The 27,441-nt window shown below is 35.5% G+C and overlaps 1 protein-coding gene across 12 annotated transcripts in view; it reads right to left on the bottom strand.

Annotated features, from left to right (window-relative positions):
* Positions 1-27,441, bottom strand: part of MYO9A (myosin IXA) — a 255,948-nt gene that overhangs the window by 121,964 nt on the left and 106,543 nt on the right. For all 12 annotated transcript variants that reach the window (XM_055536880.1, XM_055536869.1, XM_055536874.1 and 9 more), the window contains 4 exons: positions 23,308-23,424; positions 20,802-20,936; positions 13,155-13,276; positions 6,484-6,625 (listed from right to left, as the gene is read on the bottom strand). In XM_055536880.1, the coding sequence (XP_055392855.1) occupies positions 6,484-6,625; positions 13,155-13,276; positions 20,802-20,936; positions 23,308-23,424 (516 nt within the window). The remainder of the gene's footprint in view (positions 1-6,483; positions 6,626-13,154; positions 13,277-20,801; positions 20,937-23,307; positions 23,425-27,441) is intronic.

Below are 27,441 nucleotides of genomic sequence, written 5' to 3' on the forward strand. Positions count from 1 at the left end.
AAATCACATCATAAACTAATCACATCATCATTGAAACTGTCTTCTGTTGCTTTCTATAACAACAGAGCTTGTGACTTACTACTTATATCTTGTGTTATCCCTTCTTCTCAGTCCCCACTGTTGGTTCTGTATTGAAAATTCTTAAGAGTTTCATCCTGTGTACTCATATTTTCTGATCATCTTACATCAGTTTATCTCAACCATAATTGTGGCTTAAACTCTATCTAAATGATGAAACCCAAATCTGTATTTCCAGCTCAGATATTTCTTGTTAAGTCTGAAGATGCATTTACACATTTTAAAGGTATCTCAAACTTGAAAGAAAATGTGTAAGACTAGTATTGCTTATATGCTTTAAAGCAGTCACCAGTGAAACCATGTGGACCTAGAATTCCCTTTGCAGAAAATTTTAAATTACTGATTCAAATTACTTAACAAACATAGGATTTTTAAGTTTTCCTATATTTTCTGGTGTCAGTTTTGGCGATATTTTTTCATGGAATTTTCTACTTTACACTGTCAAATTTATTGGCAAAATATGTTCATATCTAAGAGTGTGTAGTTAAATCCCCTTATTTGTTTCTGCTACCAGCAATCTGTGAAGCTTTCTCCTTTCATTAGTTATTTTCTGTTATCTTTTACTTACACAGTTTTCCCTTGAACAACATGGGGTTAGGAATGCTGCCCAAAACCACAGCTGAAAATCCCCATATAACTTTACAGTCAGATCTTCATAGCATCTACAGTGCTGCATTTGCGGATTCAGTTGATCATGGATCACACAGTACTGCAGCATCTATTTACTGAAAGATGTCTAGCATAAACTGTTATTCAGTCGTTCAATAGTTTCTGACTCTTTGCATCCCATGGACTGCAGCATACCAGGCTTCCCTGTCCCTCACTCTCTCCTGGAGTTTGCTCAAACTCATGTCCATTGAGTCGATGATGCCATGCAACAATCTCATCCTCTGTCACCCTCTTCTCCCCCAGCCCTCAGTCTTTCCCAGCATCAGGGTCTTTTCCAATGAGTCAGCTCTTTGTGTCAGGTGGTCAAAGTATTGGAGCTTCAATTCAGCATCAGTCCTTGCAATGAATATTCAGGGTTAATTTTCTTTGGGATTGACTGGTTTGATATCCTTGCTGTCCAAGGGACTCTCAAGAGTACTCTCCAGCACCACAGTTCAAAAGCATCAATTCTTTGGTGCTCAGCCTTCTTTATGGTCCAAATCTCACATCCATACGAGATTACTGGAAAAACCATAGCTTTGATTAGGCGAACCTTTGCTGGCTAAGTGACTGTCTAGGTTTGTCATAGTTTTTGTTCCAAGGAACAAGAGTTTTTTAATGTCATGGCTGCAGTCACCATCTGCAGTGATTTTGGAATCCAAGGATATAGTCTATCACTGTTTCCATTTTTTCCCCAGGTATTTGCCATGAAGTGATGGGACCAGAAGCCATGATTGTAGTTTTTTGCATGTTTAGTATTAAGTCAGCTTTTTCACTCTCCTCTTTCACCTTCATGAAGAGGCTCTTAAGTTCCTCTTCTCTTCAGGCCATTAGGGGGGTATCATCTGCATATGTGAAGTTGTTGATATTTCTCCCAGCAGTCTTGATTTCAGCTTATGATTCATCCAGCCTGGCATTTCCCATGATGTACACTGCACAGAAGTTAAATAAGCAGGATGACAATATACAGCCTTGATGTACAAATTTTCCAGTTTGTTGTGATCCACATAGTCAAAGGCTTTAGTGTAGTCAATGAAGCAGATGTTTTCCTGGAATTCTCTTGCTTTTTATATGATCCAACAGATGTTGGCAATTTGATCTCTGGTTCCTCTGCCTTTTCTAAATCCAGCTTGAACATCTGGAAGTTCTCAATTCAAGTACTATTGATTTAAATACTATCTTGATTGAAGTACTAGCTTGAAGGATTTTGAGCATTACCTTGCTAGCATGTACAACCGTGTGGTAGTTTGAGCATTCCCTGGCATTGCCCTTCTTTGGGATTGGAATGAAAAGTGACCTTTTCCAGTCCTATGGCCACTGCAGAGTATTCCAAATTTGCTGGCATTTTAAGTGCAGCACTTTAACGGCATCATCTTTTAGGATTTGAAATAGCTCAGCTGAAATTCCATCACCTCTGCTAGCTTTGTTCGTAGTGATGCTTTTTAAGGCCCACTTGACTTCACATCCAGGATGTCTGGCTCTAGGTGACTGACCACACCATTGTAGTTGTACAGGTCATTAAGACCTTTCCTGTACAGTTCGGTGTATTCTTGCCACCTCTTTTTAATATCTTCTGCTGCTGATAGGTTTATATATTTTCTGTCCTTTATTGTACCCATCTTTGCATGAAATGTTCCCTTGGTATCTCTAATTTTCTTGAAGAGATCTCTAGTCTTTCCCATTCTATTGTTTTCTTCTAATTTCTTTGCATTGTGCACTTAAGGCTTTTTTAAATCTCTCCTTCCTATTCTTTGGAACTCTGCATTGAGATGGCTAGATCTTTCCCTTTCTCATTTGCTTTTCGCTTCTCTTCTTTTCTTAACTATTTGTAAGGCATCCTCAATTATTTTGCCTTTTAGCATTTTTTCCCCCCTTGGGGATGGTGGTCTTGATCACGGCCTCCTATACCATGTCACAAATCTTTGTCCATAGTTCTTCAGGCACTCTGTCTATCAGATCTAATCCCTTGAATCTACTTGTCACTTCCACTGTATAACTCTAAGGGATTTGATTTAGGTCATACCTGAATGATCTAGTGGTTTTCCCTACTTTCTTCAATTTAAAGTCTGAAGTTTGCAATCAAGAGTTCATGATCTGAGCCACAGTCAACTCCTGGTATTTTTTTTGCTGATCGTATGTAGCTTCTCTATCTTTGGCTGCAAAGAAGATAACCAATCTCATTTTCGTATTGACCATCTGGTGATGTCCATGTGTAGAGTCGTCTCTTGCGTTGTTGGAAGAGGGTGTTTGCTACGAATGGTACATTCTCTTGGCAAAACTGTTAGCTTTCTCCTGCTTCATTTTGTACTCCAAGGCCAAACTTGCCTGTTACTCCAGATATCTCTTGACTTCCTATTTTTGCATTCCAGTCCCCTATGATGAAAAGATCTTTTTTTTTTTTTTTTTTTTGGTGTTCATTCTATCAGGTCTTATAGGTCTTAATTGAACCATTCAGCTTCAACTTTTTTGGCATTAGTGATTGAGACACAGACTTGTATTACTGTGATGCTGAATGGTTTGCCCTAGAACAGAGATCATTCTGTCGTTTTTGAGACTGCATCCAAGTACTGCATTTTGGACTCTTCTGTTGACTATGAGGGTTACTCCATTTCTTGTACGGTTTCATGCCCATTTGAGTAGATATAATGGTGATCTGAATTAAATTCACCCGTTCAAGTCCATTTTAGTTCACTGATTCCTAAAACATGGAATCTCCTGCTTGACCACATCCAATTTACCTTCATTCATGGACCTAACATTCCAGTAGTATATGCAGTGTTGTTCTTTATAGCATCGGACTTCACTTTCACCACTGGACACATCTCCAACTGTGTAAAAGTGGACCCCCACAACTGAAAACTATGCTGTTCAAGGATCATCTGTATTATTTTCAGATATTTTTTAAAGGAACTAACTTTTAGCTTTGCTCATTTCTTTTACTATATGTCTGCTTTTTATTGTATTGATTTCTAGTCTTTGCTTTATTATTTCCTTCTTCTAGTTTAATTTGCTGATTTTCCTTACTGTTTTGCCAACCAGTCTTCCTTTCTAACATATACTTTTATTAAAGTTATAAATCACTGCTTTAAATGCATCTTACAAATTTTGATACATTATATCTTCATTAATGTTCAGTTTAAAATATTATCACTTGTGATTTCTTTTTTAACTCAGGGATTACATAGAAGTTCACTTAATTTATAAACACCAAAGAGTATCTAGTTATCTTTATGATGTGCCAATTAGGTCAGTTATTTAGCAGTGCTGCTCAATTTTTCTGTTTTTATTGATTTCATGTCTGCATATTTTGTTGTTACTGAAAGATATGTATGAAAATCTACAACTTTAAGGATAAACTTGTCTAGCTCCCCTTTTAGCCTGAAGCGAAGTCATCAGGTACGTATAACTTTTGATTATGTCTTCATTGAAACAAGCCCCTTTTATACGAAGTGTGCTTCTTTGTCTCTAATGATACGTGTCTTAAAGCCTACCTTGTCCAATAATAGTGTAATTACAGGAACTTTGTTTTTGTTAGGGTCTGCCTAGTGTTGTCTTTTTCCCATCCTTTTACTTTCAACCTATCTGATAATAAGAATGAGTGAATCACAGATATAAATGCATATATTGTATGATTCTATTTATCTGAAATTTAGTAAGTTAAAAAAAAACACTAAGGATAAAAAATTATAGTCACGTTTACCTCTGAGTGGGGGAGAATGAGCCTGGAAGGGGCATGAGAGAAATCTGGACACATGAGATTTCTGCATTTTATATACCTTGCTATATGATTTTATAGGTCAAGATTTTTTTGTTTTAGACTTTATTTTTATATATTGAGATGTAACTGACACACAACATTAAGGTATATAAAATATTAATACTGATTTGATACATTTGTAAACTGTAATATGATTACCATTTTAAAGTTAACAAATACCTCCATTATGTCATACAATCATCATTTTTTTTGTAGTAAGAACATTTAAGATCTAGTCTATCTTAGAAACTTTGAAGACAGTGGTATAATCACAATGCTAACTATAAACACAATGTTTACTATAATTATAATGCTGTACATCAGAACTCCAGAAATTAACTGCAGGTTTTTATCCTTAGCCAGCCTCTCCTCAACTCCCCCACCCACTAATAAGCACCGTTCTACTCTGTTATTCTAAATGTGTATCTAAAATCTGTTCCTTCTTGTCTTTTCCATCTCAGAAAATAGCACCTAAAATTCACCCATCAGCTATACCCAGAAGTCAGTTAACTATAATCCATCAACAAGATTTACTCATTGCATCTCCAAAAATCTCTCATAATCATTTAGATCTCCTCCATCTCTACTGCCACCTCAGGGGTCCAGTTTACCGTAATGTTTCATTGATCTCCCAGCTCCCAATCTCTCCCTCTGCTAGTCTTTCTCCTCTGAGAAATCAATTTTTAAAAACACATAACATATTCTCTGCTTAAAATTTTTTCATGGCTCCTCATCAGAATTTCAGCAAAAACCAAACTCCTTTAACTTGGTCAAGAAGCCCCAAAGAACTAAGTTACTGTCCATTCTCTACATTGATTTCATGCCGCTATTTTCCTTGATCACTATAATCTAGTAATGCTGACCTGTTTTCAATTATTTTAACATATTAAATTCTTTCCTATCTCATGGCCTATAAGATTCACCATCCCAACCCCTCACCAAGGTCACATTTACTTCAGACCATCTCTCAAAATTTGAGTTTTGAAGGAGGTGTTCATTACCTACAAATTAAAAATCGACTAATCCACTACTTTCTCTCATAGAACCTATTCATTAATTTATACACCAAGATCATGTCAGCTAATTAATCACTAGATCATTCTAAACACAAATGTCAGACTCGGTGCTTTGTGTTTAGAATGATCTAGTGATAAATTAGCAGCACAGAGTTTGACATGTGCTTCATGTTTTAATAAATACTTCTTGAATAAATGAATCAGTGATGAGTGAATGAGTGGTCTTAATTCTGACTCTCACCTCAAGATCCAGAAAAAACATATTGCTCCATAATATTCCACAGCATCACTACCTCACCTAGAAATTGCCATCAATATCAGGCTTAAATATCAAATGGTTGAAGGGTTCCTCAATTACAAACAAGGGATGGGCAAAATTATGAAGATTCCTTTCTGCAGGAGTTAAGTCTCAACATATTCATTAGGAGCTCAAGCTCACAAATATCCAAAGATACATGAGGACATGAGGCCTCATGGATGTAGAGAAGAGAAAAACATAGATGAACTAGTGGGTTTCAGACATACCAATGGTATCTATTCTTGCAGATCTAAAAAGGCTATTACACTTCCGTAATAACCCATATGAGGAAGGAATCTGAGAAAGAATGGATACATGTATACGTATAGCTGAAGTGCTTTGTTGTACACCTGCACACCTGCTATACAGCTGAAACACAACATTATATAAATCAACTAAACCCCAACATAAAAGTCAAATTTAAAGAATTAAAAATAAACGAGATAAAGAGGCTATTACATTTAGAATGCATTGACATCAATTTTAGCTGCAGGAAAAAACCAATAAAACCATCAGCTAATGACAGCAGAATACTGCAAAGAACAGTATGAATTTTGGTACCATCCTTATAAAATTTCTCCCATTGTTACTGACCAACTACAAAGAAAACAGTATAATAGGGATGGTGAAAACAGTTAAGAACACTCCTCTGTCCTAAAGGCTTATTCAATGAGAAATTTACTGACCTTTACCCCATACTTTACTTTCCCGGCATAATGCTTTATGATGAAAGCAGGCTCCATCACAGCTGGAAATTCAATGTAAGAATTCTCTTCATGTTGGTGCTTAAACTTGTCCAGCAGTGTTTGATTTGTAGCCTGTGGAAAACTAAATTAAAAATAAAAACAAAAACACTAAAGAAAGATGTAGCAGTTAATAAAGTATTTTTTTAATAATTATAATTTCATCTAGCAAATTAGAGAGTTTTCACTTAAATAAATTCTCATAACAAGCTCAGAGGAAATGGACATCAAGTTGCCAACATTTGCTGGATCATAGGAAGAGTATGGGAATTTCAGAAAAATATCAACTTCTGCTTCATTGACTACACTAAAGCCTTTGACTGTGTGGATCACAACAAACTGTGGAAAACAAGAGATGGGAATACAAGACCATCTTACCTGTCTCTTGAAAGAAACAAGAGAGTTTCTTGTTTGTGAGGCAAGAAGCAATAATTAGAACCGGACATGGAACAAAGGACTGGTTCAAAATTGGGAAAGGAGTACAACAAGGCTGTATATTGTCACTCTGTTTATTTAACTTCTATGCACAGTACATCATGGGAAATGCCAGGCTAGATGAATCACAAGGTGGAATCAAGACTGCTGGGAGAAACCTCAAATATGCAGATGACACTGTCGTAATGGCAGAAAAAGAAGAACTGAAGAGCCTCTTGATGAAAGTGAAAGAGGAGAGTGAAAAAGCCCCTCTTAAAACTCAATATTGAAAAAACTAAGATCAGGGCATCCAGTCCCATCATTTTATGGCAAATAGAAGGCGAAAAAGTGGAAACGGTGACAGATTTTCTCTTCTTGGGCTCAAAAATCACTGCAGATGGTGACTGCAGCCATGAAATTAGAAGATGCTTGCTTCTTGGAAGGAAAGCTATGACAAGCCTAGACAATGTTTTAAAAAGCAGAGATATTACTTTGCTGACAAAGGTCTGTCTAGTCAAAGATATCATTTTTCCAGTAGTATGCATGGATGTGAGAGTTGGACATAAAGGCTGAGCACCGAAGAACTGATGCTTTTGAACTCTGGTACTGTGTCCCTTGGACAGCAACAAGATCAAACTAATCAGTCCTAAGGAAATCAACCCTGAATACTCATTGGAAGGACTGATGCTGAAGCTGAAGCTCCAATACTCTGGCCACCTGATGTGAAGAGCGGACTCACTGGAAAAGACCCTGATGCTGGGAAAGACTGAGGGCAGGAGGAGAAGAGGGTGAAGAGGATGACATGGCTGGATGGCATCACTGATTCAATGAACATAAACTTGGGCAAACTCCAGGAGATAGTGAGGGACAGGGAGGCCTGGTGTGCTACATTTTATGGTGTTGCAAAGAGTCAGACATGACTTAATGATTGAACAACAACAAAACAATCTGAAAGATGAGTGAAAAAAGATTTAGTATTCCTATTTTGTATATAAGAGCTCAAAAGTTGTGATTTGCCTAACACATACTATGCAAGTATCAGAAATAAGAAAATTAACTCAGGTTTTTAGATGTTTATGTTGGGTCACAGTGTGCTGCACCATAAGACTCAAAGGATAATAAAAACCAAATCACATGTTGCTTGGGTTCAAGAACTTGCAAAAAGGGAATGATCTCTCAGGTCGGACGGGCCCTTTAAATCCAGGTTAACTTTTTTTATTACAAATTAAGTAGCAATTTTCTTACCTACATCAGTTACTGAATGTTTTTATATTATACCTATTATTCTTTCAAATGCACATCAATAGATTTATACTCACTGATGAACATTTCATATCTGGGAATCATTCAAATAATATTTATTAAGAAGTAACCACATAATAGTAGTAGCTATTTAATGGATAAGTTGTATCCAACTCTTTGCGACCCCTATGGACTAGAGCCCACCAGGTTCCTCTGTCCATGGAATTTCCCAGACCAGAATACTGGAGTGGGTTGCAATTTCCTTCTCCAGGGATATTCCTGACGCAGGAATCAAACTCCTGCATTGGCCAGGTGGATTCTTTACCACTGAGCCACCAGGGAATACAGTATAATACTAGCAATAATAGTAGTACAGACATATAAAACTTTAGAACAGAAAAAAAAAATCATTAGTGGTTGGGAATAATGTAAAGATTCAGAGGATATAAGAGGCAATTACAAGCTATATTTTAAAAGTTTGGTAGGAGTTTCAAACAGAGAAAATAATCACTGACCAAAAAAAAAAGGAGAGGTCAAGTATATTTCAGAGAATAGTTTCATTTAATAGTACTTGAAATAATAAAAAATAATGTGATGTGAAATATAAAGATGTTGAATACAACATCTAATGCCTTAAAATGATTCCAAAACTACAAGAAAAATGGTTAATTACATAGTACATTTTGGAACCAGGAAGGAGAAAGGTCTTTGATGTCAGATAGTCATTGCCTACATTACGAATTCTGTCTGTGACCTTGGGCAAGCTAGGTACAACCTTCTTTAGGAACTGGCTTTGTTAGTCCATAAATGAGTAAAATGAATGATAGTGCTATAAGAATTAAATAACACTAGCAAAAATACCTAACATTAGTTGACATCCTATAGGGATGATATAAATTAATCTACTTTTTCATGTTAGCAACACTGCCATTTTCCTAGTCAACTGAGGCCTGCTTTTGCATCAAACACTATCCCTTCCTCTAGGCTTTTCTCTCCTTCCCAGAACTCTAAAGCCATTCCAGAACAGGTTACAACTCTTGAACAATTTCAGAGAATACAGCAACAGCCTTTATAGTAGCCTTAGTGATTCTAATTTTACCATGTTTCATGTCACCAAACACAACTACCAAAATAAATTTTCCTACAATGTGCTTTTAATGGTGTGCCTCCCCTACTTTAGAAAATTGAAATCCAAGCTCCTAAGCCCAGACCAACCTAACTTCCGCAAACACATCTCTCACTACTCTACGGCAGCATGCTTCTTTTCAGGAAGGATGTTCATCTCATTGTTTCTACCTAAGGTCTATTTGCCTTCTAATCCTTTGAGTCATTAAAAAGCTTGTGATTTGTTTCCTTTTTCTTGGATAAACAATGGAAAAAACTAAATGTTTCCATTTAAACTTCCTTTATTAAAACCAATGCTAATTTTCATGTTTATGGGACATTTATATTGTTTATTTACATTTTTTGCCAATTTTAATTGATACATTATTTCTTTTTTTTTGATTGGAAGATAATTAATGAGAACAAATATGAGGGCAGTTTCTATTCCAAATAAGGAAAGATGGGGAAAAAAAACCTTTCCACCAGTCCTGCAGTCAATAAACAATTGTGGATACATACTACATAATCAAGCAAAAGAGCCTGGAAGAGAGACCAAGTAGACATTATCGTGAATTTCAAAACTCTTCATCTAATGTTTCCCCAAAGACTACCTGCAAGGGTAGCCTTAGATTAGTGTTTCTTTGCACTAATCTAAGGCTACCCCAACTAAGGAGTTTTTAAAAATACCAATGCCTGGACCCCATCTCCTGTGATTCTACTGAACTGATGCTAGGCCAGTGACAAAGTACTATTTATAAGTTCCCCAGGTAATTCTTACGAACAAGCAAGATTGATAAAGTGTTGGCCTAAATGAATGCTCTGATTTTAACTTCAGTTTGTTAAATAAAACGCAGAGTCTGATCAAGAAGTCTGGGACAGAAGTGTGCGACTCTGTACTTGTAACAACCTTCGCGACGCCGCCGTGCTGCTGTCAGCAGGTCACGCTGCGTACTACGGGGAAGACTAGTAACACTCTTAACTTTGCTCACACCATTCCTCCTTTCTAAACTCCACGCTGAATCCTTTAGAATCTAATTTATAAAATTTGAACAGCTAGCAGACAACAAAGACAAGACTAAACAAGAATTCTAACTTCCAACATGTGCTCCTAAAGCACTACAGACACACTGCCTGAAGCAGGAACACCAGGAAGGGTATTTCATGTAATATAGCCTCCACAGAACAAAACATTTTCAGAGGAAAAATACTCAAAGTGATTTCAAAAACAGCTCTTTCCAAATGACACTAATTTATTGTCAAGTCCTCTTTACTGGTACATGAAAGAGGGAAAACATTTCATGTCTTTGCATCTTCTGGGAAGTTAAAACAGAGACACAAAGCTGGCTAATTTATAAGGCAAGATAACAGGCTTAACTTAAAGCAAGGGAAATAATACTACGGTTTATTAAAAAATTTTATGGAGTTGATATAGAAGCACAATTGAAGTGGCAATTAAGAGGTTATTCAGTCCAATCTCCTACCTGCAAAAGTACCTTGATAGATGATGCAAAATAATTACTATAATGGAAAATTCTATTACTTTATGAATCAGCTGCTAATCAGTTCTAATGATTAAAAAGCTCTTTCTTATATTGAGCCAACATCTGTCTTCCTGTAATTTCTGGACCTGTGGCTTAACTCCACAAGCTTCTGGGTAACAGCAAAAAGGTGACATTCTTTTCACTGGGCAATATCTACATTTCTGTGAGGTAGCAACTGACCAGGTAAAGATGGTCTTTGTATAACATAAGATGTACACTCAATGAAACTTTGCTTAAAGAATAACAGACAAGACCCCTTTGCTCTATTCATGTTTTAATTATATATCCATAGCTTATTTCCAGCTCACAACCACTGTAAGATATAGAGTAGACAGCATTATAATTTATCATCATTATTTCCTTTTTGCATGCAAGAAAACTGAGGACTAAGGATATTAAGAGATTTGCTGAAGGTAGTTAATAGAGCTGGAATACAACCCTGAACTTCTGACATCACAGTCTAAGCATTATGGTAAAGCAAATAAGGACAATACTTCAAAGCACAAGCTCATTACTCTGTTCTCCGTAGCTCATGTTTGTTTTGTTTGGTTTATTCTTGTATTTTGATTTTGCTTGCATACTAGTTTTTTATATACGGGAGAAGATGGGGCAGGGGGAAGGTGAAATTGGTAAAAGGGATCAACTGTATGGTGACAGATAAAAAATATAGTTTTGGTAGTGAGCACATACTGTAGGGTATACAGAAGTAGAAATATAAAGTACATATGAATCTTATATAATGTTATAAACCAATGTTACCACAATAAAAAGGGAAAACAAAAGTTCAAGTAAAAGACAAAACTAAAGCTTCTTATTCAGAAATACCTGGTGGGTTTGAATCTCAAGTCCATCATTTACTATACATATGATCTTTTTCTCAAATTGCTTAAATTTTCTTGTTCATAAGACATCTCAAAATAACTGCTTATCATTTCAATATCTACAATGGTTCTCCATACTAAAAATCAAAATCACCTATGACACTTTCTAAAATAAAATACATCAGAATTAAGGCATGCAGGCAGAGTTAAGAACCACTAACTTCAAAATTTTATAAGAGATAATGTATGTTTTGGGAAATATAGAGCAATACAAGAAACATTTACAACTTTGCACATAAAATTAAAATGCTTTTTGCTGAATTTTAATTCATTTAGATTAATGGAAATAGACTAATGATGGAAGGGCAGATATAATTGTTGGCAATATCCTTTCCAATATATTTTTCAGCTCTGCCATATTACTTTATAATTCTATGCAGCAGTTCTGTGAGTTTATGGAATATTAAATGGCAATAACATACAACTTACCATACATATCAGGATATTCTTAAAGTAGGTGCCTTTAATAACTAAAATGAACAATCAGTATAAACTTTAGATTGTCCTACACAAACCTGGTATATAGTCATCCTACCTATGAAAGTTACTACTTAATATTTTATATCTTAGTTTAATGGGTATAGTATTAAACAAGGAATCAAGTGACCTAATTCAATTCCTAAATATTTTACTAAAGAGTCATGGAAAACCAACACACTCTCCACCACTTTGGTTTCTCCAGTTCTAGATTTGCCATCTCTTAGAATAATTAAACTATAACAATACTTTCCAGAGCACTGAGAACACGGTGGAGGATGCTCCATGAAGCTTTATTTCTGCAACATATATATTTAAGTTTGGTCGGGCTTCCCTGGTGGCTCAGAGGGTAAAGCATCTGCCTGTGATATGGAAGACGCAGGTTCAATCCCTGGGTCGGGAAGATCCCCTGGAGAAGGAAATAGCAACCCACTCCAGTATTCTTGCCTGGAGAATCCCATGGACAGAGGAGACTGAGGGGCTACAGTTCATGGGGTCGCAAAGAGTCTGACACAACTGAGCAACTACACTTAGCTTACCTAACTTATACTGAACAGTGTTACCAAGGGATGGCAAATATCTAACATATGTGGTCACTAAAAACTTGCACAGCCATGGCAGATATCACAAATCTATTATTATATTCTTTACCACTAAACAAGAAAACTGCAAACACACCTCATATGTAAAACTTAATTCAATAAGAAAGAAACACAAAACAAAAAAATATATAACAACAATTGAACATGAAAGTGACTTTGCAGAAGAAATTTGAAAAAAGTAAAGGAAAAAATGAGTTCAGTAGTGAAGTCCATCCAATTTTCTTATAAACACACAAAAAAATGCATACCAGGGAAACTTTTGCTCTTAATAACATTAAGAAGAAAGTTTAGGGCTTAAGAAGACATGAAAAACTCAAATGGCCAATAACAAAACTGAAAAGAATCATACTCACTTGCTTTCTTCATCCAAAAGATGGAGCAGGCCTGTTGGTTTCTTGCTAATAAGATTTATGCAACAGGTATTATCAATATAGTCTATATTGTGCCAGCTGATACCTTCAGTTCTATATTCCTCCTAGGAAATAACAAATTAACAATTTATTAATCTTGCAGAAAATAAAAGGTATGTGAGAATAAGGACTAAAAAGTTTTTACCAGGATTAAAAGAATAGACTAAACTTTGAAAAATCATTAATCTACACAATGAAAGAAGTGTATATTTCAGTTTCATAAAATCGTGATATAGTATATGTCTATTTTCTTTTCATAGTACATGCAACCAAATTTTCTGATTAGAATCCTATTTGTGATTCCATTCAGATGGAAAACTAAGTGTGATTTGTTTTAGCTACACTATCTGATGACTACACTATGGAAAAATGTAAAACGAAAAAGACTAATTTCTCCCACACAACTTGAAGCCATCAAAAAGAACTACTGGATCATCAACAGTGAATATAATGAAACAATGTCTGAGAAAAATGGAAAACTAACACCTCCAGTAATCACTGATAAAAATCATATAGAATTCATACATAGTGAACTTTGACAAAATAAACAGAATAACTTTCAAAAGGCAGGGGCAGAGTAGTTTCCCCAATTCCAAGACTAAATAACTCAAAGCTCACACACTGAGCAACCATTCAAAACTGAAGCCCCTACTGTTCCTTCTTTAACATCTACACTGGGAAATAAATATTCTTTTATTCATCTCTGTGATGCTTTTACTTTTACTTTTTAAACTGTCAGAAAGATGATTCTGAAAATAAAGCTTCTACACTGAATGATATTTAGGCATCAAATTACTATCCTGTTCATCTGATGGTTTTAGTATTCACTGATTATACTTGCATACCTCTCAGCAAATACAGTGATTTTGTGAAACAGTGATTTTAATAATTGAATCATTCTTTCTGTATTATCATTAACCTATAAGGAAAAGTGGACCCTAGTATAAACTAGTTACTCTAATTGTAAAAAGTAAATGCTCACTTAGTTCTTCCCCCTCAACAGCTTCACAGGCAAGTAATGCTATATAAGGTCACCCCCGAGCAGTGGTAAAGTCTTTTCCCTATTCCTTTCCACAGCATGGATAAAAAGCATACTAGATAGTGTAAGCACATGGATTTTTATATTCTCTACTAGTATTTCAAAATCCCTTCCCATTCCAGTTTCCCAATGGTGATTCAGATCCTCCTGCTCAAAGTTAACTATTATCCTAACTTCTATACCACTGATAAAATCCACCTCTTTATAAAAATTATATATATATAGAACCATGCAATACCTATTCTTTTGATCTGGCGTTTCTTCTGTTACTCAACATTATGTTTCAGAGAAACATCTATGTTGTCGAACGCATCTAAAATACATGCATTTTAATTGCTGTAAGATGGGTGGTGGAGTACATTTACTCATTTATGCATTGTCTAGGCTGCTTTCTCAAAGTAATAGCACAGCTGAGACCACGTAGCCTCCAAAACCCCTAAGACTGATTTACTTATACTTTTTTATAGAAAAGGCATGCCAAAATCTGCTACAGAACATTAACTCTCAAATTTTAATATACAACAGAATCACATGAAGAGCTTGTTAAAAAAAGAAGCCACAAACTCAGAATTTGTGAATAAGAAAGTTTGGGGTAGTGCACTTGGAAGGAGTGCCTAGGTGACACTGATTGTACCAGTAGGGACAGGAGAAGAATAACTAACTCTTCAAGAACCAATGATATATTTATATACAATATGTTCATCTACTGGACTATTGATGGACATTACACTCATTTCCAATTTTGGCTATTAAAAATAATGGCATTATGTACATTTCTGTACAAAACTTTTTGTAAGCATTTATATAGATTTGGAGAGTGAAACCGCCGGCTTATAAAGTACAAACATATAAACTCAGAAGATACTGCCAAACAATTTTCTAAAGTGGCTGTAACCAATCTATGCACCCACCACCAGTGTATGAGACTTCCCAGTGCACAGTATTTCTCTAATATCTGCATTATCAGTTTTTTTCACTTTAGTCACTCTGGTGAATGCCTAGAAATATTTAAGTATGGGTTTAATTTTATTTTCCCTAAAGACTAATACAGAGAAGGCAATGGCACCCCACTCCAGTACTCTTGCCTGGAAAATCCCATGGACGGAGGAGCCTGGAAGGCTGAAGACCATGGGGTTGCTGAGGGTCGGACACGACTGAGCAACTTCACTTTCACTTTTCACTTTGGTGCACTGGAGAAGGAAATGGCAACCCACTCCAGTGTTCTTGCCTGGAGAATCCCAGGGATGGGGGAGCCTGGTGGGCTGCCGTCTATGGGTTGCACAGAGTCGGACACGACTGAAGTGACTTAGCAGCAGCAAAGACTAATAAATGAAATATCTTTTCCTATGTTTACTTTCTATTTGGATGTCCTCACATGCCTACATTCATGATAAAAATTCTTAGAAAACATCCTTGCCTTGTTCTCAATCTTAGGGAGAAATCATTTAGTCTGTTTCCCTTAAGTATGATATTAACTGTTGGTTTTTTGTAAATGGCCTTCATCAGGAAATTCCATTCTATACTGAGTTTGCTAAAGGTTTTGTTTTGAACAAGACTGAGTATGTAATTTTATCAAATGCATTTTTATATTTTTATTGAGAACACCATGAATTTTTTTCTTCTTCTGTTTTGTTAACAGATGAATTAAACTGATTGGTGGTCAGATGTAATACACACCAGAAAAAACCCCACTTGGTTCTGATATATTATGCTTTTGTATATCTCGCTGGACTTAGTTTGCTAATATTTGTTTAAATATTAGCAAACTGAAAATTTCCTAAACAAATATCAGCAAACTGAAAATTCCCACTTCTAATAATGTTCTTCACAGATTTAGGTTATCTTGGCTCCCCAAAATATGTTTAGAATTATCCCCTTTTATCTATTCCACATAAAAATTTATGTCAAACTGAAAATACTTTCACCATCTATGTCAAACTGAAAATAACTTCTCTCATCATTGGCAGAATTCATCAATGGTGCCATTTTGGCTTACAATGTCCTTTACAGAAAGAATTTAATTACATATTCAATTTCTTTAACAGTTACATAATTTTTTGGGGGGGCTGAGCTGGGTCTTCATTGCTGCACACAGGCTTTCTCTAGTTGCAGCAAGTGGGAGCTACTCTCTCGTTGCTGCGTGTAGGCTTCTCATTGAGGTGGCTTCTCTCACTGCAGACCATGGGCTCCAAGTGCCCAGGCTCACTAGTTGTGGCACACGGGCTTAGTTGCTCCATGACATGCAGGATCTTCCTGGACCAGGGACGGAACCTATGTCCCCTGCATTGGCAGGTGGCTTCTCAACCAAAGGATGGCAAGGGAAGTTCCAATAGTTAAAAGATTTGAACTTTTGTTTTATCTGTGTCAACACAGTTTTGAAAAGTTTTTTCTCATATTATTTGATAAGTCTACTTATGGACATAAAGCTGTTTAGTGTATTCTGTAACTTTTTAATATGTATAGGATATACAATGATAGTCTTTATCATTGGAATTCTGGCTATTTATATCCCTGTCTTTATGTGTCTCTGTCTCTTTCCCAGTAATTTCTTGAGGCTTTTATAAATGTTATTGGTCATTTCAAAGTATTACTTATGTTTCAAAGTTGATGATTTTTGTTGATCCCTTCCCATAATATATTTGTTTTCATTTTTATTTATTCTCTTTTATTATTTCCTTTTGCTTAGGTTTCTGAGCATTTTCAAATGTGTTAAATCATTGCTCTTCAATCCTAAAATGTTCTGACAGCTGTAAAATTTTCCCCTAATTAAACCATTAGTCAAATTTCTTCAGTGACTAAAGTACATCTTTAGACACAGGTTTTAATATTTAACATATTAGGTTCAATATGTTCTCTAATTTTTTCAATTTCTAAGCTATTTAGAAATTAATTTCTTAACTTTTAATCATAAAGTATTTTCTAGTTATCTTTTTGTTGTTGGTTTCTGATATAACTTTACTATGGTTCTGAGATCTGTGTGATTTCAATACTGTGAAATTTCCAAGGCACTTTCAGGAGTCTTCTCTATCATCGCGGTTCAAAGGCATCAATTCTTTGGTGTTTTGCCTTCTTTACGGTCCAGCTCTCAAAACTGTACGTGACCACTGGGAAGACCACAGTGTTGACTGTACTTGTCAGCAGAGTAATGTCTCTGCTTTTCAACACACTGCTTAGGTTTGTCATCGCTTTCCTGCCAAGAAGCAACATCTTCTGATTTCATGGATGCAGTCACCATCCACAGTGATTTTAGAGCCCAAGAAGAGGAAATCTGTAGCTACTTTCACCTTTTCCCTTCTATCTGTCATACAATATTGGGGCCAGATGCCATGATTTTAGTTTTTTATTAATATTTAGTCTTAAGCTGGCTTTTTCCCTCTCCTCTTTCATCCTCATCAAGAGGCTCTTTGGTTCCTCTTCACTTTCTGCAGTTAGAGTGGTATCATCTGCATAAAACCTGAGGTTGTTGATGTTTCTCCTGCCTGTCTTGATTCCAGCTTGTAACTCATCCAGCATTTGCATTCCTAGGGTTTCTCAACGTGTGTATGTTGGATTTTTTTGTTTTTTGTTTTAATTTTGGAAAATTATCAGCCATTGTTTCTTCAACTATAGCTTCAATCCTATTCTCTCACTTTCACATATGTTTTTCCAGAATTCCTGTTACACATATGTTAGATCTTTTCACTATGTCCCATATGCCTCTTACAATATTCGTATTTTCCGCCTTTATTCATCAAGCTGGTATTTCTTCTGATCTATCTTCCAAAGCACTAATTTTCTCTTAAGTTATATCTAATTGTGAAAAATTAATATTATGTTCTTCATTTCACCTACTTTTTAGTCCTAGATTTTCCTAAATTTAGGATTTTTTTAAGTTTGCTGTTCTTTAATAGAATTATCACTTTAAAAAATTTCTTGAAGCCATTGTTAAAGTTCATGTTTAATAAGATCATTATCTGAATCCCCTATGGTAGTCTACTGTCTCACTTCTCTTGGTTTTTTCTCATGTTGGTTTCCTTCCTTGTATGTCTTAAACAAACAACTCAGTTAAAAACCTGAATGCTCGCACGTGAAAAAGTGCAGAGATAACTTTAGTAATGAGATGGTCGCTTTCTCCATCAGAGACTGAATTTGCTCTTAGCAGGTGGCTAAGAACACTGGAAATTCTACACTGTTTTAACCCAATCAGGAACTGAAATTATTTTAAACTGAGCTTTAGCCCCTATGATGCCTGCCTGCTCTATTTCTGTTTTGGTGGTTGGCTTAGTCGCCGAGTCATGTCTGACTCTTGTGACCCCACAGACTGTAGCCTGACAGGCTCCTCTGTCCATGGGATTTCCCAGATAAGAATACTGGAGTGGGCTGCCATTTCCTTCTCCAGGGGATCTTCCTGACCCAGGGGTTGAGCCTGGGTCTCCTGTACTACTGGCAGTCTCCTGTATGGCAGGTGGATTCTTTACTGACTGAGCCACTGGAAAAGCCCTATTTCTGCATTACCTTTATTATAAGATATAACCCTTTGAGGTCTTCAAGCCTCTGGGAGTTGCCAAGGAGCTCCTCTTTCGTTCTTTAATCTGGACAAAATCCTTTTTGGAAGCCTTCTACCAGAAGAGAAATGTCTCTAGCAACAAAGCATTTCCTGAATGCTGAGTTCATCTCCCTAGATTTCATGCTTGCGTATCTGAACCCTGTAAAGCTTCACTTATTTGAAGGTACTCCAATGCTTTCAATTATGTTTTGTTCAGTTGTTTTATTTTTTAGATGTTCTGCAAGGTAAGTTTGGTCAAAATTTCCTAGTCTGACATCCCCAGAAGAACAGACAAAAGAACAACTCACTAGATTATGAACTCAATAATAAGATTCTTCAACTCTAAACTGTTTATCTTCAATGCCTAACAGTGCCTGAAATATAACTGACTCCCTTCAATACATCTTCCACAGTTCCAATTCAAATGTTTGCTAAACATACTTCAAATAGCTCCCCATTCTCTAACAGAAAAATTCTCATCTTCTCTGAACAACTATCTGATTGAGACTATCTCATCAAACTTATCTCCTTTCCTGCCCACATCCTTATATCCTGTATTTTTGCTACACTGAATCATTTCCAGTTCATCAAAAGTGCTGTGCTATTTTATGCCTCACAGTTTTAAAGATATTGTTATCTTTGTTTAGAATATCTTTTCCCCATTGACAGTCTGGTGAGCTCAACCTTCTATTCAAAACTCTATTTCAGAATCACTCTATTCCTAGGAAATCTCTGCAGACTTTCAACAAATTCTAATAAATTTCATCCTATCACTACTTTACCTTATATTTGATTTTAGTACCTATCATCCTGCATGGCATTTATTACATATCTCTCCCATCTTAAATGCAAATATATTAATTTTGGGCAATAATTAGAAGTGAACTTTGGTAATTAAAATTATCAAAATATTTCCTCCTAAAGCATCTTTGGTATATTTTTATTTCTATCACTTAATGGTAAGCACTACATGTTAGGTGATACTATCTTTTAACAGTGGTGCTTAAACAGTAGTGCTTAAAGCCAAGACAGAGCAAGCCCCAATGAAAGGAAACTGTTGTGATTTTCTGTTCATTTCTTTTCTTCATTATTTCATTTCAGTTGAATGTGAACCCAGCTTCTATTTATGTCTTCAAACTTAACTTCTGGGCCATAAACTCAACTTGTTACTAAATTTAAACCTGGCTTAGAAAAAGAATCCACATTTCTTTCGACCCTGCAGTTACCCTAAGAATTCTCATGTAAACTGATGGCTTACTCTTCCTATCCTAATTCAATCAATTTGACCATCTCAAAAAAATATGTAGTTACTCAATTTGGTCTCTCTATACTGTCCTATCTCTTTGTATCCACATTCTAAGCTGATTTAAGATTCTATTAATATGCTCCTCTAGCCCATCCTTGAACTAAGAGATCAAAGGAATCAAACAAGCATACTTAATATGACACACTGTGACCAAGGCCACAAGAGCAATTAAAAATCAAAAACATTGACAAAAATCAAAACAAAGCCACAGATCTTTTCATTCAAAGGTTCCATCAAATAAGCACATATTACTGATTCTACTTAAGGGCTTTTAATTAAAACAGAAAACCCTGTGTGATAAGGCCCAAAAAACTATGCTCTCATCTGTCATTTGCTTACACTAATATGAAGACAATAATATCTTTATTGAAATCAACATTTAAAATACTTATCATGACTATGACTCAAAAAATTTATGTGGTGTATATGAAGGTACAGGTGGGGGTTCAGTGAGTGGGAAAGGGGCAAGTGAACACACATTCACATCCTCACACGTGTGTGTGCTCAGTCGCTCAGTTGTGTCCAACTCTTTGTGAACCCATGGACTGTAACCCACCAGGCTCCTCTGTCCTTGGGATTTTCAAGGCAGGAATACTAGAGTGGATTGCCATTTCCTCCTCCAGGGGATCTTCCCAACCCAGGTATTGAACCCACATCTCCTGCATTGGCAGGCGGATTCTTCACCACCAAGCCACCTGGGAAGCCCATTCAGGTACTCACTTGCTCCAATTTAAAGATATGCTGATTAAAGTAGTGTTGTAAACGTTCATTAGCAAAATTAATACAGAACTGTTCAAAGCTATTATTTTCATAATCTTCAAACCCAAAAATATCAAGAACACCAATGGACAAAGTCTGTGAAAAACAAGAAAGAAATTATGGTTAAAAAATGATGCTTAAATTTATTTCATGAACTTATATTTCACAATATAAGTAACAAAATGTTCAAAGTTCTTCAATAGCAGTAGATGAAAACTTGAGGGGACCCAGTGGTCAACCAAAATATACTACAAATAAAAAACATTTTAGTTCTCTTTATCTTCATCATTTTCTTTTTATCTTAGTTATAAAAATACATCCAAAGTTTTAACACATGTAATTCATAGATTACTTCACAGAAATGTACAAAGCAGAGTTAAAGACTTGTTACCTCAAAACCACAAATCTCTAAATCCCCAGAGACAAGGGAAGGGGGGAAAAAAAAAGGCTACTGGAAAGTCAGAAGGTTAGTAAAGTAAAGCTAGGTTAATCCTGGGTATGCCTGGTTCTGCCAAAGGATCATGCAAATTTTCCTAGTTTGACTTCTCTATCCCAATAAAATTTTGCTTTAAGATAAGCTAACAAGCATATTTCTTGTCTCACACAGGCTAGAAATGAAACTGGATATCAAACATTAAAAATTTTTTTATCAGAAGAAGTCACACAAGATTTATGACATTAACTTAAAAAAAAAAATTTATGACATTAAACAGTTCTAAAAAGATTACAGCAAACCACTTCACCATCCTCAATTTCTGCTCCCTAAAGTCAAAAACACTCAAATCTTTTTAGTTGCTTGGTACAGAATAGTATAATATAGTAAAAAGTGTTTATTCTTCTATTTCTTGATATTTCACTTCCAGAAACAATCTTCTAACTTCTTGCTAAGGATGATGAATATTCAGTTCTAACACCCCAAACCATTATCCTTCCCACATCCCATCTCATGCTTAAAATAGAGTTGTATGACAGTTGTGATTAAATGAAACAATTTTTCTCCACTGGTGCTGATACTGGGCAGACTGATATAATGAGCGATAAATAGCAAGAGACTGTTAAAAGTCTCCATTAAGAGTATTTTGTTTGATTACTTCTGCTGACTAATTCTAAGCCCTTACAAAAAGCAGTGAAAATAATGATCTTCAAAAAGAAATCAATTTGGTAAATTGGATTAAAATTGAAATCAATTTCCTACTAGTGGACTTAAGGCATGACATGATCATATAAGAGCAATTGTATTAATAAATTTAAGACCGTAGGATTAAGTAGATATTAAGTAGACAAAGATGACATTGCTATTTGGCCTGAAAAGGTAGACTATTTCATAAAAGTTGTTGGAAAATAAAAACGGATTTGAAAAGATTAAAGGTAAATATCTAAAATCTACCATGTTTATAAATTCCAACAGGGGAAAAAAACATAAACATAATTGTGAACACAAACATGAACATAAAAAATTAAATTCTAAAAGTATGAGAATAAACATTCATATTTTATAAACTTGGCCTAGATGAGCCCTTCCTATATAAGAAAAATCAACAAATAAAACCTAGGGCAATAAAGTAAAATAATGACAGATTTAACTGGGGACAAAACTTTAAAATATATAGGCTTAAAAACATAATACAAACAAATCTTAAAAGTTAAGAGAAAATATTTGCACTATATATCAGAAACTTTGTCTCTGCAATAACCAAAATGACTTGTAATAAAATGACAAATAAGATAAAAATAGCAAAAATACATAAAGAAATAATAAAGAAATAAAAGAGAAAACACGAGAAGATACTTGATTTTCATCTAACACTGAAATGATTCATAATAAAATAGTCCCCCTTATCAGATTAGCAAGATGAAAATACTGATAATATTCAACTGAGTAAAGTTACAGGGAAACAGGCACTTTCATTCATCACTAACGAGGTGTAGTCTTTTTTGAAAAGCCACTTAGCAGTAGCAACCAAACTTTTAAAATACATATGTATCCTTAAGTCTAACAATTTGAGGATTTTATTCTAGAGAAATGGGCACAAAGAATATCTGTTACATAATCATTTATAACAATAAAAAATGTATTTGAATGGGGTAATTTATGCTACATATGCATATTATATAGTTACAATATTAAAAATAATGAGGTCCAGCTATACATCAAGACATAGCTAGGTTAAAAAAACACAAATTAGAAACAATGCAGGCAGCATGATCCTATTTTTACATTTAAAAGCAACTCTGTAGGGGTACATCTACAGGAAAGTAAGGACATAGAGTAAAAGCTCTGACACACAGAAAGAATGGTTTCCCTGAATAGGGTCACAGAAACAGTAGTAAGGAGAGAAACAGCAGGAAATACTATAAGGTGATACGTATTGCTATATATAATTCTGTGTTTTTAAATGTCATGCATTAACCATTTTATTAAAACAGTTTTTCAGGAAAAATATATTAGAGTCCAACATATGTCTACCTTGGTATTTTGCTCCAAATCTTTACTATTCATAAGTGCATGATTAATCCGAAAAACGATCCAGTCAAACAGGGCACTATATAAAGACTTAGCCATAGAGTTCCTCACTGTCACAGCCTAGGGGGAAAAAAAAAGTTAGGAATCCAAATAAAATTGGCAACAATCTGGGGAAAAAAAAAAAAGCTTATTATCTTGAAATAGAAATTAATTTTTATCTCAATATAAATAATTTATAATTGAAGTTTTCTATATATACTCATTAATTTAATCAAACTCAGGAAATCCAGGGTAAAACTTCCATGAAAGATTAAAAAAGCAAAATGTAGGTCACTCAATTCAAAATAGTTTTACTAAAAATTGGGGTATATATTTCATCTAGTAAAGAAAGTAGAATAGGAAGTTTATTAACAAATGAACTTTGCCAGCTAAAGTGAGGAAGACTATTCCAGGCATAGGAATAAACCTGTTAGCAAACAGCATCCGTTATCTGTGGAATCCTAGTCAGACACTTGAAACAATAGTAATATCACCACAATTACATTCCTAGTTGTCTTCAGCCTGTCATCCACAGTAACATCTAGAATTTCTTCCTCCCCAAACACTAACAATTCTTTCATTATGGAGTTATTGTGATTTGTTTTTTTCCCTCATCTCAAGCTTTCCCCAGTTTAGGGAAACTCTGTATCTATACTCAGTTTTGGGGAAAACCCAAAACTGATCTAAAAAATGAAGAATATTAAAGAAAATTCAACTTTTGGAAGGCACTACAACCTAAAAAGAGAGTTGGGGAAGCACATGTCTTAGACAACTGAATACTATCACTTAAAAAAACAGATCCTAATAATTTACATATTTATTATTTAGGAACTTATTTTGATGTTTATATATTAGAGTAGGTACAGAGCATTGATTAAGAGCTCGACTATATTCCAATTTCAGTTTCTTACTTATTCTAACAATTTGAGATTTGTCAACTTGCTGAAACGCTTAGGCTACAATCTTATCTTACAACTGTAAAATGGAGACAAGACTACAACTGACTACATATAAATGATGAATGAATTTCTAAATTTAAGTGAAAAAAAAAAAGCTTCAAGTTGCTAGAACACACTATTACCTACAAAGAAAAAGAGAAAACAGGTATCAAATTCTCTATCCAACAATTAAAACTTGAAAATAATTGGAAAATGTTTAGAAGTTCTGAGAGAAAAAATAATGTGGACCTAAAATTCTATTCTTAGGCAAGTGATCAACCAAGTATCTTTAAAATATCAAGAAAATCAATAGCAGAATATATAGAGAGAATAATCATTCTATGCTTCTGAGGGGTGGTGGGGGGGGAATATGGGATTAAGAAAATCTGATTAAATTCAGCAAAAGCAAAATATTTTAAAACATAGAATAAGAAAACATGCTAGTTGCCATAATCAATATAAATGAGCTGAATTTTTCGTTAAAGGACAACTCTTCATATCAAATTAAAAGATTCAGAGAAAATTCAAATATATGAATATGCCTTTTTGCACAAAAATTCCCAATATTACACTTTTAGCCTCTTTTCTCTGAAATGCAGTCTTGTCATAGCTTGACCTCAAACAGCTCTGCTGCTGCTCTCAAGTCGCTTCAGTCGTGTCCAACTCTGTGCGACCCCAGAGATGGCAGCCCATCAGGCTCCCCCATCCCTGGGATTCTCCAGGCAAGAACACTGGAGTGGGTTGCCATTTCCTTCTCCAATGCATGAAAGTGAAAAGTGAAAGTGAAGTCACTCAGTCGTGTCCGACTCTTAGCCCAAATACCAATTAATTATTTTCCCACTCAAACAAGATCTTGTTTAGTGTTTCCTGTCTTACTGAATGTTACCAATATTCTTATAGTTGTAGGTACCACAAAATCAGGATTCATGCCTGATGTCTCCTTCTTCCTCCCTGATTCCCACTAAGAACTCTTTGCCAAATCTTGTTGACTTAATCTTCTAAATTTTTAAATACACCCATTTCTCCCTATCAGAATGTCACCTTTCTAGATACAGCAGCAAGCATCTTTCTCCTCAGGAGTAGTAACTACTACAGCCTCCAAACTCATCTTTGCACATTCACTCTTGCCCTCTGTGTTCGAATCCTAAGATGGTTCCCAAGACTCCCATCACTGAGTATAAAAGCTCTCTAAATCCCCTCCCTCTCTAAATCCCCTCACAATTAGTGACAAAAAGACTGTAAAGATGATGGATTTCACTCCTATAACTATCTTATGTTATATGACAAAGGTGAAGGGATTTTAAATATATAATTATGGCCCCAAATCAGCTGAAATTTTTAGTCAACACAAGAGATACTGTCCCAGGTAGAGGTGGCTTACTAGGGAGTGAGCTCATGCATCAGAGGTTCTCATGTTGGACCTGAAGAAGTAAACTGCTGTGTTGTGTACAGGACCACGTGATAGGAAATGCCAAGTACACTACAGCTGCTGAGAATGGCCCCTGACAGCAAACAAGAAATTATGGACCTCAGTCCTATAAGGAAGTGAATCCTGCCAACAAATTGTGAACCTGAAAGAGGATGTTGAGTCTCAGATTATAAAACAGCCATCAAGAATATCTTGACTTCAGCCTGGTGAAACCCTGAGCAGAGGACCCAGCTAACCCAGCCCCAGATCCACAGAAACTTTCTGATAATAACGTTGTGTTGTATTAAGTCACTAAAGCTTGTTACACAGCTACAGGAAACTAACACATTCTCCTCCAACTGATTGTTCACATTGCTGTCAGACTGTCCTAAAAAAAAAAAAAGGAAAAAAAAAACTCTAAGGCAACTTTTTTGCTTAAAACACTTCTTTCCATTGCTCTTCAGATAAAATACTAAAATCCTTAAGGACTGCTCTTCATTTTACCCATAATGCCTAGCACAATTCTAGGCACAAAAAGCTTTTTCAAATATTTACTAAATAAATAAATATACCAAACAAACGTGCTCAGTCCCTCAATCGTGCCTGACTCTTTGCAGCCCCAAGGGATGCAGCCCACAGGCTCCTCTGCCCATGGATTTTTCCAGGCAAGAATACTGGACTGGGGTACCATTTCCTACTCCAGTGGATCTTCCAGACCAAACAAACATAAACCAAAATAAAACAGGGGCAACAAAAATAATCTCAGAAAGCTGAATTTAAAGTTAAAAGATGCAAATAACATAACAAATATTTAATAATCAAAAAAGTTGAGAAAGAAAATATAAAAGCATTGATTTATGTAAAAGAACAACAAAACTCTTAAACGGTTTGACTTTTTCTGTGGTCTACAAAGGCACTCTCAAAGTTGGCAACTATAAAATATGACATAAGATACCTGAATAATGAAGAAACGTGGACTCACAGGTACAATCAGGAGAGACCCAAAAAATAAGGGATAAATGGATCAACGTCTGCCTAGAAAGCATTCTCTACACTTAAATTACTATTTTCCCACCTCCATGTCTTCTAGTCTCATATTCTTATCCTATCTTTATAATAATCATCACTATGATTTCTCATCATTTTTGTAAAATTTCACCATAAAGTAGTAGACCTTTCAATAATTTTCCTACTCCTATATACTTCCAGTATTCTTGGGCTTCCCTTGTGGCTGAGCTGGTAAAGAATCCACCTGCAATGTGGGAGACCTGGGTTCGATCCCTGGGAAGGGAAGATCCCCTGGAGGAGGGAAAGGCTACCCACTTCAGTATTCTGGCCTGGAGAATTCCATGGACTGCATAGCCCATGGGGTCACAAAGAGTCGGACACGACTGAGCGACTTTCACTTCACTTCACTTTCATATACTTGAGTGGTAAAACAGTAATACTGGCTCTCTGTAGCAATAAAACTTTAATGGAAGCCTTACTATACAGATAATATTTAAAGCCATGGGACTGAGTGAGACAATTGAGATAAAAAGTATACAGAAGGAAAAGACAAAGACGGAACCCCATCCTCTATCAACAGAGTCAGGAAGAAGAAAAACAAACAAACAAAAAGAACTGCAAAGGAGTGGCCAACAATGAAAAAGTAACCCAAGAGTATGATGTGCCAGGAGATATGATGTGCTCAAGAAGGAAAAATCATTTGTGTCAAATACTGCTACCTACCCATATAAATCAAATGAAAAT

Source organism: Bubalus kerabau, chromosome 10, assembly GCF_029407905.1.
Source record: "Bubalus kerabau isolate K-KA32 ecotype Philippines breed swamp buffalo chromosome 10, PCC_UOA_SB_1v2, whole genome shotgun sequence".
Taxonomy (NCBI): Eukaryota; Metazoa; Chordata; class Mammalia; order Artiodactyla; family Bovidae; genus Bubalus; species Bubalus kerabau.